Genomic DNA, 15,637 nt, shown 5'->3' with positions numbered 1-15,637 from the left:
CCACTGAGTCTTAGAACTCCCTTATACTGCTTTACTCTTGCCATTACCACACGATTTTACTTACCTCGTGATAGCCTTCAGCAGGTGAAGGGATGGATACAGACTTTACTGAAGCCTTGAGTGAGAGAGGCCGTTAGTAAAGTGCAATTAGCCTCGGAGATGGAGTACAATAAAGAGAGCGAGACATGTAATAAAATGGATGGAAAGGTGTGTTAATTTTGACATGCAGGTGAACAAGAAGGTGTAATAAGCATAATAAATTGCTAACGAAAAGGTGTTGAACCCTACCCTATGGACTCACAGTACGTACTTGAAGCAGGTACAGTACGTAGGTCGACTCAAGGACCGTACGTGTTACCTGAGTCTAATTATCCTGTTACAAAGTGAACAGTACGTTATTCAGCCCCCCCCCTCTCTCTCTCTCTCTCTCTCAAGAAGATGAACAGAGGAAGGAAAAACTAAAAGAAAAAAAACACTGAGAACTCTAGCCCTCTCTCTCTCTCTCTCTCTCTCTCTCTCTCTCTCTCACACACACACACACACACACACACACACACAATGAACAGACTCGCCATAGAGCCTCCAAGACAGGGTACATTGTGGGTTGAAATGAGGTCAAAGATAAACAAAGTCGACCCCGTATGACCTTGACCTTTGACCCCTTAACCTTGCTGACCTAATCACTTCATCGTCCCTTCATACTGCATCACTGACACAAGTTTGGTCGAAATCGAAAACCATTTACTACGTTGGGTGGTAACCGTATAACCAAATTATGGCGCCTGGTGGTTTAGTGGGTAATTACGGCGCTCCAATTGGATTGAGCCTGTGAAGGTTTATATCCAAGGGTAGGTTGGGGTTTATTGCTCACGTAATGCCACTCAGGGATGAGTGAGGCTGGTCACTCTCATCTTAAATGTCAGGACCAACTTGCCTAGCCCCGGGCTCCTACGCTCCTAATGGGACAACGTAGGACTGGATGATGGTGTTTATTATTATTATTATTATGATTATTATTGTTATTGTTTTTGTTATTATTATAATTATTATTATTATTATTTTTATTCTTATTTTTATTCTTATTTTTATTATCATTATTATTATTAATATTATTGTCACGGGGTTTTTAAAATAAATGCCAATATTATTTAATTGATAATAATGTTCAATAATATTGCAGAGCAGGGACAATGATTGTCTTACTAAATCAAGCAACGATTACTTTACGCTGGCTTGCTTCGCACGATTCTCTAAGAACGAGAATTTATAAACTTTCTCAACAGTACACAGCAGAGACTAATTACTCAATTGCTGTTTATTAGTACTGTTAGCCTTTGGAGAAAGTTACTTCACCCCTGACAATAAATAACTAATACTAATAATAGTATCAGGTTCTTGCTGATGCTTAACTCCTAGAAGGCACAACGGATTTTATGCTTAATACAACAAGACTGGCCTAAGTACCAGTTATGAATGGCAAACGTTTATGCATGCTAGGAGCTATAAAATAAGCTTAATTGCAGAGAAATGAAACAAGAGTTTACATTACATTAAGCTCAAGAAAAAGAACTGTTAAATTTATTGATTACAAAATAAATTTAACGTTACATTTCAAAATCAAATTAATGAGATCGCACTCATTCACTCACTCAAGAGCTAAATTCTTACGCCTAGGAAAAACACCTTAACTAAACTCTTAAGTCTAGGAAAACGAAAAGAAATACTGGTCAATGAATGCGGTGTATCACCAACGAAGGGTGGGAGTCTGGAGAACTGTAGTCTAGTGGAGTCTGGGTGCTAGCTGACCTCTCTCTACTCTCACTTCTGGAGCACAGTACCTCTCTCCATCACAAGAGACACTGGACTCATAAACTCGTGGGAAAAAGGGAGTGCTAGGTCGCATTTTTTTAACGGTCGAGTGAGCGAAACGAGCCCAAAACAAATCACTCAGTGGAAGCGCTAATGTCTCACACAAAGACGATCACGTATGACAATGAAAAATTGATTTGACAAGGCTTCCGTCTGAATGAGCGGTTACTGAACGATAAACTGGGATTCCACTTGGGTTCGTGGTTTCCCACAAAAGCCAATGTCACTAGCCAACTCGTGACATTACGCCCCATAAAAATCAAATCTTTCTTTCCTCAGAAAGAAAGATTTCAATATACATACGTATAAATCCTAACTCAGTCACACAAGATTCACACTGTGGTGTGTGTGCTATCCTGCTACAGGAGAAAGTCGCAGTCACCAGTGAGCGAAAAAAAACTCGTATTTACGTTAATAGAAACAAGCTTGAGGGAAAAACTCCATGACGATGGTGAAAATCCTGTACTCAGGTCAAACTGAGTGAAAAGTCGCTACATTTACACTGACAACTAATTGTTGTGTAGCGTGGTGTATGTAATACACGGTGTAGGTGTGACAGCTGTAATGTAACTGTACCTACGTGTAAAATGACACAGTAAATATTAATAATATGGCAACGACGAAGGCAGAGGAGAAGAGGCGGCAGCGTGCGGCAGACGATCAGCTGGCCCGCACAGCAAAACTGCTACGCCCATTGCTGTACCTGCAAAATCAATTGAGGTGGAGCACCAAAAATGTCAATGAGACAAAATTTTTATTATGTTACAATTACTCTCTCTGCCTAGTAGTCAGTACATGCTACGAAAAGTATGCTCTAGCTGAAAAATACGAGTGACAGCCTAAGCTTCGTACATTCGAGGTCGCCATTAATTACAGCACACGATTAGTGTCGACAAGTTGAGAATCCCTATGCAAACTCGGGCTTACGTAGCCTTGAACTGCACACGGGTCCTCAACCTGTGCCTTAACCTAGTGCCTATATTAATATTGGGAAGCTGAGAATCCTTGTGCAAACTCGGGCTTCCGTAGCCTCAAGTCGCCTCTGCGGAGTTCTCTCTCGAACTTCCCCTTTAACCTACAGTACTTATATTAATACCAGGGAGCTAAGAATCCTTGTGCAAACTTGGGCTTCCGTAGCCTCGAGTCGCTTCTGCGGAGTTCTCTCTCGAACTTCCCCCTTAACCTTCAGTACTTATATTAATATCGGGGAGCTGAAAATCCTAGTGCAAACTCGAGCTTCCATAGCCTCATGTCGCCTCTGCGGAGTTCCTCTCGAACTTCCCCCTTAATCTACGGTACATAATATGTATGTACAGGCCCTGGACATAATGTGTCCTGTGGGGCCAATGGGCGAGACGTCAGGTCTGCACCCACTTCACCACTACCCTGTCTTTCAACTGTCTCAGAGATTATGGGTGTGGTTATGAACGGCACAGGAAGGACATGTCCCTGATTAGTGGTGTTACTCTGACACTCACTACAGAAAAGGACAAAACTATCTATGTCTCGTCCCATCCCTGGCCAGAAAAAGTCAGCTCGGATACGGCCCTGGGTCTTCCTTTTGCCCATGTGACCTCCTGAGGCTGAACAATGACCCCATTGTAACACTGCTAGGCGGTACCTGGCGGGAATGACAAACTGCAGTCAAACCTCGCCCACGGGTGTTCGTGACTCACGGTAGAGCCGTCCTTGTTTCCGAAGGAACTTGGCTCATCCTCCCCGTGAATACTTATTCACTCGACCCTTTTGTTTGTTCCACACAGCAGCAAGTGTCGGGTCAGAATGTTGTTCTTGTACAACAAGTTGACTACACATCAGATCTTGCGGCGATTCAATGATCACTGGGGTGACACAGTCTGGAGCCTCAGCCATGGCTCGTGTTACCGCAGCCGAAGTCTGAGTAGCGTCGTGTTCGGTGCAACTATCCGTAACACCGAAAATATTGCCAATTATAAGGTCAAATAAGGGTTCTGGCATGACAACTGCAAGTGTCGTACCAGTATAAAATGGAGATGCCACCTGGATACATGCCTCAGGGAACAATCTCACTGATCCATCAATAAGATTTGCATGGATCTGTCGACCTGTATACTGCTCAGGCCGAACTAGACTCTGCTTGACAGAGCAACCTGAGGAACCATTATCTCTCAGGACCTTCACAGAAATGCCTCCCACAAACCCTGGCTGAACAAGGAAGGTACTGTCACCTGTGGGAGGGCCTGTGGAGGAAGCAGCTAGCCACTCATGAGGCTGCTCAATTGATGCGGCGAACAGTGTGCCTTGTGACTTAGAAACTTGAGGGGTCGTACTCACCACCCGAGGAGATGGAGCATTGACCATCTGTGGAGGGGGGTTCACTGTCACTGTGGGACTAGTGAACTGTGGGGGAGTATCCATACTGGTAGGGACGTGACCACCGTGCTGCTGCTGAGGAATGAAGGCTGCGTTTGCTTCTTGCCTCTTTTGAGCTGGTGGTGAAAAAATTTGTCCCGACGGTCGGTTGCATGGCTGATACTGCTGCTGGTTAGGGTACTTGTTGTATCTCTTCCACTCAGGTTTCTGAGTGTTTTGCATTCTGAGAATGGCCTTGTTGCTGGGGTTCAGTCTGAGACGGCTTCCCAGATTTGGCAGAATCTTTTTTGCTGTTCCAGGTGTTTTGCTTACGAGTTTGATACCCATATGCAGTCAAATACGCGTCAGCCTTTTCTGCCATTTGGCTGGCATCTTTCACCTGGCAGATCTTAAGCTATGCTATGAGCTCAGCAGGCCACGACCTCTCTAGCTGTGTACGCAGCATAAGGTCAATTATCCCCTCATGCGTGGAAGGAGTTTCATCTTTCTCCATCCACTCATTTAAGTAAGCAGTGAGACGATCAAGGAACTGAACAGCTGTCTCCTTGTCTTGGAGAAGAGCTCGCATGAACTGAACTTTGGCGTCGTCTATTGTGAGACCATACGCCTTAATGAGTGCAGCTTTCATCATCTCATACGTGAGATTGTCTCCACGAATTCGATGGAGAATATCGAGGGCAGGGCCCTCAATTAAACTAAGAAATTGGATCCACTTAGCTGCCTCATCCAGTTTTTACATGTCTGCCACGTCCTCAAAACGAGCTATGTACGGCTCGATTCGCTCGCTTTCCTTGTATGAAGGAAGCTTGATGCGTGGGGTCACCAGGACATGTGCAGGGAGAACGCTCGTGGAGCTTTGACCAACTGCACCAGATGTATTTGAAGCCAAGGAATCTCGCTTGAGCCTCAAAACTTCAAGCTCATGTTTTTCTCGCGCCTCACGTTCGGCACGCTCATATTCACGTTGTTCCCGCTCATATTCGCGCTCCTTTTCGCGTTCCTCACGCTGTTCTCGCTCGTATTCGCACTGAATCTTACGCTCTTCACGGGCATCATTCTCGCGCTGCTGGTCCATATTATGCCGTGAGAGTATGTACTCTTTAATTTCAGTTGGGTCTGTAAGACCCATCTCTTTGGCTTCCTGTAAAAATACAGTGGTAGCCATGACGCCAATTTACTAAGCAAGCCGAAACTGAGTACTGACTGCTACTTCGCAAACGAATGCTAATAAACACAAGTAAAAAATTCAGACACAAGCTAGTGGTGACCAGTCTTATCTAGTTAACTGGCAAAAATAAAGCAAAAATGCAAATGACTGGGAAGACTCATTAATTAATGCAATGGGTACGGCGACTTCCCAGGAGCAAATAAAATTGTCTGGCGTTACCAAGAATAAAGTACTAAATAGAGTTAAGTACTCTATGGATTAATAAAGCAAAAATTCACTTCCTAAATTAACGGTAAACACCAGTAAACTTGTGCCTATAAATTTTAATGATAAATACCTAAATATGAACGAGTGCGTATTATCTCGCGAATAGCTTTAGAGCTAGGAGTTAATATCCTGGAATGAGGTCGCCAATTGTCACGGGGTTTTTAAAATAAATGCTAATATTATTTAACTGATAATAATGTTCAATAATATTGCAGAGCTATATTGCTAAATCAAGCAACGATTACTTTACGCTGGCTTGCTTCGCACGATTCTCTAAGAACGAGAATTTATAAACTTTCTCAACAGTACACAGCAGAGACTAATTACTCAATTGCTGTTTATTAGTACTGTTAGCCTTTGGAGAAAGTTACTTCACCCCTGACAATAAATAACTAATACTAATAATAGTATCAGGTTCTTGCTGATGCTTAACTCCTAGAAGGCACAACGGATTTTATGCTTAATACAACAAGACTGGCCTAAGTACCAGTTATGAATGGCAAACGTTTATGCAAGCTAGGAGCTATAAAATAAGCTTAATTGCAGAGAAATGAAACAGGAGTTTACATTACATTAAGCTCAAGAAAAAGAACTGTTAAATTTATTGATTACAAAATAAATTTAACGTTACATTTCAAAATCAAATTAATGAGATCGCACTCACTCACTCACTCAAGAGCTAAATTCTTACGCCTAGGAAAAACACCTTAACTAAACTCTTAAGTCTAGGAAAACGAAAAGAATTACTGGTCAATGAATGCGGTGTATCACCAACGAAGGGTGGGAGTCTGGAGAACTGTAGTCTAGTGGAGTCTGGGTGCTAGCTGACCTCTCTCTACTCTCACTTCTGGAGCACAGTACCTCTCTCCGTCACAAGAGACACTGGACTCATAAACTCGTGGGAAAAAGGGAGCGCTAGGCCGCATTTTTTTAACGGTCGAGTGAGCGAAACGAGCCCAAAACAAATCACTCAGTGGAAGCGCTAATGTCTCACACAAAGACGATCACGTATGACAATGAAAAATTGATTTGACAAGGCTTCCGTCTGAATGAGCGGTTACTGAACGATAAACTGGGATTCCACTTGGGTTCGTGGTTTCCCACAAAAGCCAATGTCACTAGCCGACTCGTGACAATTATTATTATTATTATTATTATTATTATTGTTGTTATTGTTGTTATTATTATTATTTAGTGTTAGTATTAGTATTAATATTATTAGTATTGTTAGTAATAGTAGTAGTAGCAGTATCATCATTACTATTACTACAAACTATTTTTCTTCATCAATAACTCAAGAATTTACATAAATATCTTGTAACTCCCAATTGAAAGCATGACACTTGTAATTTTAATGCAAAGATTTGAGGCGTAATAAGTACATCTAATAGTCACTGTGAGAGGAGCTTTGTAATCTGTACTACCCCCTCCCCCACCACCACACCCCTCCCTCCACCACACCCATCCCCTCTCCTCCAATCTCATAGTTTTTTCCTCTTCCCCTCCACTATCATTCTCTCTCCCTCCTCCTCCTTCCTCTTCCACCTTGGCACTCCCCCTGGCACTCCCCAACACCCCGTCAAGGACACAGGCCAATAAAGTCGTCATTGCCAACCTCTCGTGTCGTGTCAGTGCCTCTCTCACTCCCGCAGCGACAGTGCCCACCTCCCCCTCTGGCTCTCAGCGCAAGTACAACCTCGAGCAGTACTAACAGGGCGTAAGTACAACCTCTAGCAGTACTAACAGGGATACTTACAGACCCACATCACCGTTAGTATGAATGTCACCTGCTACTGACGTGATGTGCTTATAACTTGTAATCTGATACAATGTCATGATCGCTCGTGAATGACTGCTGAACCACCATGAATCAGCGACACCATTTATGCCTCCTTCATCATGACTACAGCATCGTCTTAAGCCCCAGCACCCCTACATGGAGGGAAGGGGCTCGGAAACACCAACAGGAAAGCACAAAGGTGGAACTATCAACACAGCGATCAGGAATTACAGAACGCACATCCATCGACTCATTAACACAAAACTGAAATTCTTGGGTCTATTTAGCCAGAGAAGCGAGCCACACCAAACTGCGCTGCTGTGAGATGGAGCCAATTAAAAAAAAGAAAGACGCCTTAATCCCGGAAGGGGTGGCCACAAACAAATCGCCTCCATGTCTCCCTGTCCCTCGCCATTTCATCGCCCTGCTCCTAACTCACACACACCCCTCTCTTATATATCTCTCCACTCCATCCCTCCACCTCATCCTTGGCCTCCCCTTCCCTCTCTCCCATCCACCTCACTCACAAACACTCTCCTCGCTAGTCTTTCGCTCTCCATCCTCTCCACTCCATCCCTCCGTCTCAGCCTTGACCTCCCCATTCCTCTCCCCTCATCCACCTCACTCACATACACTCTCCTCGTCAGTCTCTCCCTCTCACACTCATTCAGCTATCAATATTGGGAGACAGGAAATAGAGGGGAGAGTCGTGTCACTAATAAGCGTTGTTTTTTCTGATAATAATCATGTGTTTTATCAATTCCAAACACTCTTGATCAAGCATATTCCACTGTTACCCTGCCCTCTGAAGCATGCCAAAGATCAAAGATGAATTGGACGTGACAACCCATGTATAGGAAACTGCTGTGTATCTTTATGACATTCACCTTTAGATTCTTCAGCTAGTGGCATGTAAATTCAGTGGCTGTGTGTGTGTGTGTGTGTGTGTGTCTGTCTGTGTGTGTGTGTGTGTGTGTATGTGTGTGTATATGTATATGTATGTATATACTGTAGATAGATAGATAGCTGTGTATGTGTGTGTGTTTTTGTGTTTGTGTAAATATATATATATATATATATATATATATATATATATATATATATATATATATATATATATATATATATATATATATATGTGTGTGTGTGTGTGTGTGTGTGTGTGTGTATGTGTTCTTACCTAATTGTATCTTTACAGGAATGAGTCAAGCTCGTACTGTCCCGTGTCTTAAACCATATTAATCGTACATATCCTTAAATTTGTGAATTGTTTTGGCACACACTATTTCATTCGGTAGTGCATTCCACTGATCAATTGCTCTATTTTGGAAACTGAATTTCCTCACGTCTTTATCACCTCTCTTCTTATGCAGTTTTTTGCAGTGTCCTCTTGCTCATGCTTCCCCATAGTTATATATTCATTTATGTCTATTTCCTCCTTCCCTGATATGCATTTATATAGCATTATCATGTCACCTCTTTTCCTTCTCTCCTGTAGTGTTGGTAGATTCAGTTTATTTAATCTTCCTTCACAGCTTAGATCCCTTAAGCTTGGTATCCATCTTGTAGCGGCCCTTTGAACTTTTTCAGTCTTGTCTATGTGTTTTTTGAGATGAGGACTCCAGACTACTGATTCATACTCCTGTTATTATCTTTCCTAGCATGTCTTCATGTATATATGTGAATGCTATTCTCATATTTGCAAGCAGTGTATACATGCTCCGTACTTCTCACTGATGTGGTCAGCCGGAGATAGTCTGTTATTGATAATCACAGCTAGGTCCTTCTCTCTTTCTGATGTGTGCAGGGTTTTATTTCCTAACGTATAATCCCAATCAGGTCTTTTTCCACTTTTACCAAACTTGATTACATGACACATGTCCACATTGAATTCCATTTGCCATGTATTACTCCATTCATGAAGTTTTTTTCATTCTTCTTGTAGCTCTTTACAAGAGTCTGTGTTAGTAATTCTCCTTTGTATTTTTGCATCCTCTGCAAACATATTTAGATAGATTTCATTTCCAGTGTTACTGTTTATATCATTTATATACACTAAAAACATGATTGGTGCCAGCACTGAACCCTGTGGTACTCCACTAGTCACTTCTTTCCATGATGAGTTGTTTCCTCTTAGTACTGTTCTCATTTCTCTTTTTATGAGAAAGTCTTGCATCCAACAAAACAGTTTGCCTCGAATTCCTCCTTCATGGTACAGTTTCCATAAAAGTCTTTGGTGTGGTACTGTGTCAAAAGCTTTCTTGAAATCTAAATTGATACTGTCCACCCATCCTTTCCCCTCTTGTGTATAAGTGATTCCCTCGTCCGTAATGGATTGTATTATATCTTTTACTTTGGTTTTGCTTCTGCTCTACCAGTCTACTGTGAGTCTCCACTTCAACCAGTTCTTGGTAGAAATCATCATCCTGCTTTCTACTTTTATCCCTTTTCTCTTCCAAATTTGCTTTACTAAAGTATGTGGCCATTTTGCAATACTAAAAGCACAGAGTACATGTACTTACATTCCCTGGGGCAGTTGTAGTCTAAACAAACAATCAGCTGACTGAGCGCATTCTTTCACTACTCGGTTCTCTTTTCTGTTTCAACAAGTCTTGTTTAAACTTCTTATTTTTTTTTTAATACTAAAAAATCATTTAGTCTAACCTGGTACAGAGCTTGACTCATATAAAGATACTAATTTAGGTAATGCCACTGGCCGTGCTGGCTCGGTATGGAGCGCTGTTGGCCCATGTCTGCACTCCTTGGTGTCTCCTGTGTGTGTGTGTGTGTGTCAGAAACTTCACGTATTCCACAGCCATTTAATTCACTCCTTCTTCTTCTTCCTCAGGTAAAAGGATCAGGATGTTGGTGACGTGGGTGTTGCTGGTGACGGTGGTGGTGACGCTGTGGTTATACTCAAAATGGCGTCACAGCTACTGGGCAAGGAGAGGCGTCCCATCCCCCCCCGCCGTCCCCCTCCTCGGCCACCTCCACCAGACCATGTCACCCTTCAATAAACGCTGGCTCGTCCTTGATAAAGTGAGAGAGATATTTTGATTCCTACAAACACTTGATAGCTGTCCAGTGTGTGTGTGTGTGTGTGTGTGAGAGAGAGAGAGAGAGAGAGAGAGAGAGAGAGAGAGAGAGAGAGAGAGATTTTAACTCCTACAAACACTTGATTTCTCTCCGAATATGTGTGTGTGTGTGTGTGTGTGTGTGTGTGTGTGTGTGTGTGTTCTTACCTACCTAATTGTTCTTACCTAATTGTATCTTTACAGGAATGAGTCAAGCTCTTATTGTCCCGTGTCCATATTTATCGTACATATCCTTAAATTTGTGAATTGTTTTGGCACACACTATTTCATTCGGTAGTGCATTCCACTGATCAATTGCTCTGTTTGGGAAACTGAATTTCCTTACGTCATTATCACCTCTCTTCTTATGCAGTTTTTTGCAGTGTCCTTTTGCTGATGCTTCTCCATATGTTAAGTAATCATTTATGTTTATTTTCTCCTTCCCTGATATGCATTTATATAGCATTATCATGTCACCTCTTTTCCTTCTCTCCTGTAGTGTTGGTAGATTCAGTTTATTTAGTCTTTCTTAGTAGCTTAGGTCCCTTAAGCTTGGTATCCATCTTGTAGCGGCCCTTTGAACTTTTTCAATCTTGTCTATGTGCTTTTTGAGATGAGAACTCCAGACTACTGATGCATACTCCAGGGTTGGTCTAATGAATGATGTTATTATCCTTCTTAGCATGTCTTCATTTATGTATGTGAATGCTATTCTCATATTTGCAAGCAGTGTATACATGCTCCGTACAGCTCCGTTCAGATGTTCGTACTACACCCAAAGTGGAAGGCACAAGCCTCGGTCCGCTCTTTCTGGACGACATGTTAATACCCTGAACCTCTCGCCACCACAGACAGAGCAGCAAATACCGGAACAGTTTCAGTCACACGACGAATGTGAAATTTGAGATGAAACATATTTATACAGATATTGGCAAGTATTATTACATATTAATGAAGGAAATACGTGGACATTATGCGGTTGTGATGAAAATATGTATACAAGTAATAAGTTACAATACACAAATAGAGGGAAATGAAGAAGTCTGATATGAATCAATAAGTGATTTGTGAGCTGACTATTCTCCCACTGAAACACACACACACACACACACACACACACACACACACACACACACACACACACACACACGCACACGCACAAACAAACACAAACACACGCACACACAAACACAAACTCATAAGAACAATAACGGTAACAACAACAGCCACCACCACCACAGTCTCCGCCACTTGCCACCCACCACAACCACCCACCACCACCAACGCCGCCGCCGCCACCGCCACCGCCGCCACCCACCAACACCCACATTCCACAATCCACCACCACCGCCGCCGCCGCGACCACCGTCCACCACCACCGACGCATTAACAAATCGTATAATTATGGAGGAAAAGACATTGCAATAGTTTACTTCATCCGTCCTGTTTGTATGGGAAGGCCAAGGAACACATTATATTTATTACGTGTGAGTAATCTTGCATCTAATAGAAGGTGGATAATATATAAGCATAATTATACCCAAGTTTTCAGACAAAAAATATACAATTTTATTTTTATTTCTATTTTATAATAAATATATATATATATATATATATATATATATATATATATATATATATATATATATATATATATATATATATATATATATATATATATATATATATATATATATATATATATATATATATATATATATATATATATATATATATTATATATATATATAATATATATATAATATATATATATATGTATATATAATATATATATAATATATATATATATATATATATATATATATATATATATATATATATATATATATATATATATATACGAGTATAATCTGTATTATATCTATATCTATCTATATTATTTCTATATCTGTCTCTATTCCATATCTAATTATCTATATCATATCTATATCTACATCTATTATATCTATCTATCTATAATATATCGTCAGTTGTAACTTTATTATATCTATCTATTGTGTCTATTATACCTATCTATCTACAGTATCTATCTATCTGTCTAGGCTTGGTGGATGAGTTTGGGAGAGTGTAAGAAACGGAATCTAAAGGTGAATGTAGGGAAGAGTAAAGTGATGGTCTTTGAGAGAGGTGAAGTCAGTGAATGTACAGCGAGGTTGGATGGTGAGGAATTGGAAAATGTGAGTACGTTTAAGTACTTGGGTAGTGTGATGAGTAAGGATGGAGGTTTGGAGGGTGAAGTGCTTGAAATGGTACAGCAGGGAAGAAAGGTTGCTGGTTCTTTGAAAGCAGTGGTAAGAAACAGGGAAGTGAGCATGGAAGTGAAAAAGTTACTACATGACAGTATTGTGGTACCAACTCTAACGTACGGAAGTGAAGCTTGGACGTTGTTGGAAGGACACAAGTCAAGAGTGAGAGCAGTGGAAATGAGTTATTTAAGAGGAGCCTGTGAAGTCACATGGAGAGACAGGCTGACGAATGAGGATATAAAGGAGCGTTGTGGTGTTGATGTGGATGTGATAGGAAGCGTTATGAGGAACACACTGAGGTGGTTTGGCCATGTGGAGAGGATGGAGGGTGAAAGACTGACGAAGAGAATGTATGTGAGTGAGGTGGAGGGGGGAAGAGGGAGGGGGAGGCTGAGGATGAGATCGAGGGATGGGGTGGAGAGGTATATGAGAGAGGGGGGGGTGAGTTGGGAGCAGGGCAGTGAAATGACGGGGGACAGGGCGACTTGGAGGCGATTTGTTTGTGGCCACCCCAAACGGGATTGAGGCGTCTGGCAATATATATATATATATATATATATATATATATATATATATATATATATATATATATATAGTATCCATACGTATCCATAATATAATGATAACTTTTGCCTAACTTTTCACATCAATATCGGGTCCAGCCTCCCTCTTTCTCAATCACTGCTTGCAGCCTATCAGGCATGGAGCTTACAAGGCCACGGATGAAGTCGTGTTTGCGCCGGCAAAGTTCCCACTGGACGTTTACGTGGTTGAGGAGATCATTTCTTGTCCTCTCGTCTCCTGGCTGCCAGGTATTAATCATGTCAGGCCAAACATGTTTGTTACATTTAGATTGGCCCCTTTGGCGGGCCAGTCTGAGAGGTGAAGTGTGTCTTGTCTCTGAAACCACTGCCGTACTACACGTGCGGTGTGGATGGGGCACCGGTCATGCATGGAAATTACAGGTCTATCTTGGAACGGGAAACCCTTTGCACGTAAAGATGGCAGGGAACGTTCCTCCAGGATATGGACACACTGGTCAGCAGTAAAACGCCCCTCGATGCTGAACATGTCACCCAGGCCATGTAGAGTCAGGTATCCCCAGATGTTACAGGTAACGTGACCCGATCGTGCCTCCTCACAAATGTCGACCCTCTCGTATCTGCATGCGAAATATATATATATATTTTTTTTTTTTATTGTTGCAGCCATTAGACAGAATACTAGTTGATGACATGCCCCTCAAACCTTATATTATTTAGAACTGATCACAGTTTTTCTCGGCACTAATGTCTTTATACAAAGAAAACAGAGGCAAAGTGTAGAAGGAATCATATCTTTTTCCAGGACATTATGAACAGAATAAGACCAAAACAGGGGATCCTGATTATTTTAGATGCCTGGTCATATTGCCTTTAAAAGACTGGAAATCAAGGACGGAGGGGTATGCAGACTGCGGAAGACAGCTTCATTATTGACCTATTCCATAGGTGAAAATCTGAATATCGGTTAATTATTGTAACAGCGAGGTGAACAGAAAACAGATGACTGCAACGAAGACGAAGCCTTGAAGGGGAGAATAACAGTACGGAATTTTATCAGTAATAAAATTGGTAATATCATATACCTGGTGTTGTTTCTTCTCCAGCAGTGAACCCTGCCATGCCAGGTGGAGGAGAAACACTTCTCATCCATGAAGATGACTCGCGACCAAAAGTCTAGATTCTTCTGAAAGTAGCATTGAGCAAATGCTAACCTGCCCTCTCTGTGTTGTTGTATCAGGCTTTCCATCATTGCTGGAATTCTATAGTGTATACCAGCGTCATGCAGCCTTTGCCTGACAGTCAGCGCGGACACCTCTAACTGAAGACTGTCCCTTATGGCCACCGCGTTCGTAAGAGGTGTTGCCCCTGCTGCTGCGACAATAGCAGCATCTCCAGCCTGGGTGGTTCTTCGAGAGGCTCCCGTCCTTTCTAACATGAAAGTATTCGCTATTAGTAAATATGGCACTAATATAAATCAACGCCGAAAGTCTAGTTTGGGAAAACATTACGAGTATGTATACTTGTGCTGAAATATATTGTATGATATGAAAATATTGTTACAAGGGCAACAGTTGTACTAAACAAACTGCTGCCTATAAAGCTAGTGGCGTAGCGAGACTAAATGCAGCTCAAGGCCGGATATCCTAGTTTCACCCCATCACTGCACGGGACAGCCCTGCAGAGGCGATTGCTTGACTGTGGTTCAAGGATCTGCTTGGCCAGACAGACCAGGGTTACACAACAACAACGACAACAACAACAACAGCTACATCAAGAGATGGGAATTGAAGTCTCGTTCTTAGAATGACTAGGACTGATTTGTATGTGATCATCATAAATCAAAACCCTGTCAGTTCCATCCAAAGAAACGTAAACACAAATATCCATTTCATTGAGATGCCTGGACGCACAGCGTTCGAAATAATGTGGCACTATGCACTGGAAAAAGACATGCTAAGACATTTCAACAATTAACTAGTCGTATACAAGAAAGGCAGATTACTAGTTAACAGATGCATCACAGAGCGTGTGAGAGGATGGGGCAAGGCTGGTGCCTCGTTTCAGTCATAATGGGGGAGAGATACAAGCAGAGAATTCAGAGGAACAGTGGTGTGTGTGTGTGTGTGTGTGTGTGTGTGTGTGTGTGTGTATAGAGGGAGAGAGAGAGAGACAGGGATGGCCCGAGGAGTATGTGATTGGGGGGAGGGTAAGGACAATTTTGACCAATTTGATCCGTTTGGCGTTACGGTTTGACCAACTAAACAGATGGAAACAAACCAAATTTATGAGAAAGTAATTTTTATTGTAACAGACTT

General features: G+C 41.8%; 1 protein-coding gene across 1 annotated transcript in view; it reads left to right on the top strand.

Annotated features, from left to right (window-relative positions):
- Nucleotides 1-15,637, top strand: part of LOC145406041 (uncharacterized) — a 92,999-nt gene that overhangs the window by 59,978 nt on the left and 17,384 nt on the right. The window contains exon 10 of the mRNA XM_080277228.1: nucleotides 10,285-10,475. Within this exon, the coding sequence (XP_080133354.1) occupies nucleotides 10,285-10,475 (191 nt within the window). The remainder of the gene's footprint in view (nucleotides 1-10,284; nucleotides 10,476-15,637) is intronic.

The sequence above is a fragment of the Coenobita brevimanus genome, chromosome 69, assembly GCF_032717465.1.
Source record: "Coenobita brevimanus isolate Jiangsu-jjx chromosome 69, ASM3271746v2, whole genome shotgun sequence".
Lineage (NCBI taxonomy): Eukaryota > Metazoa > Arthropoda > Malacostraca > Decapoda > Coenobitidae > Coenobita > Coenobita brevimanus.
This window is presented reverse-complemented; position numbering and strand designations above follow the sequence as displayed.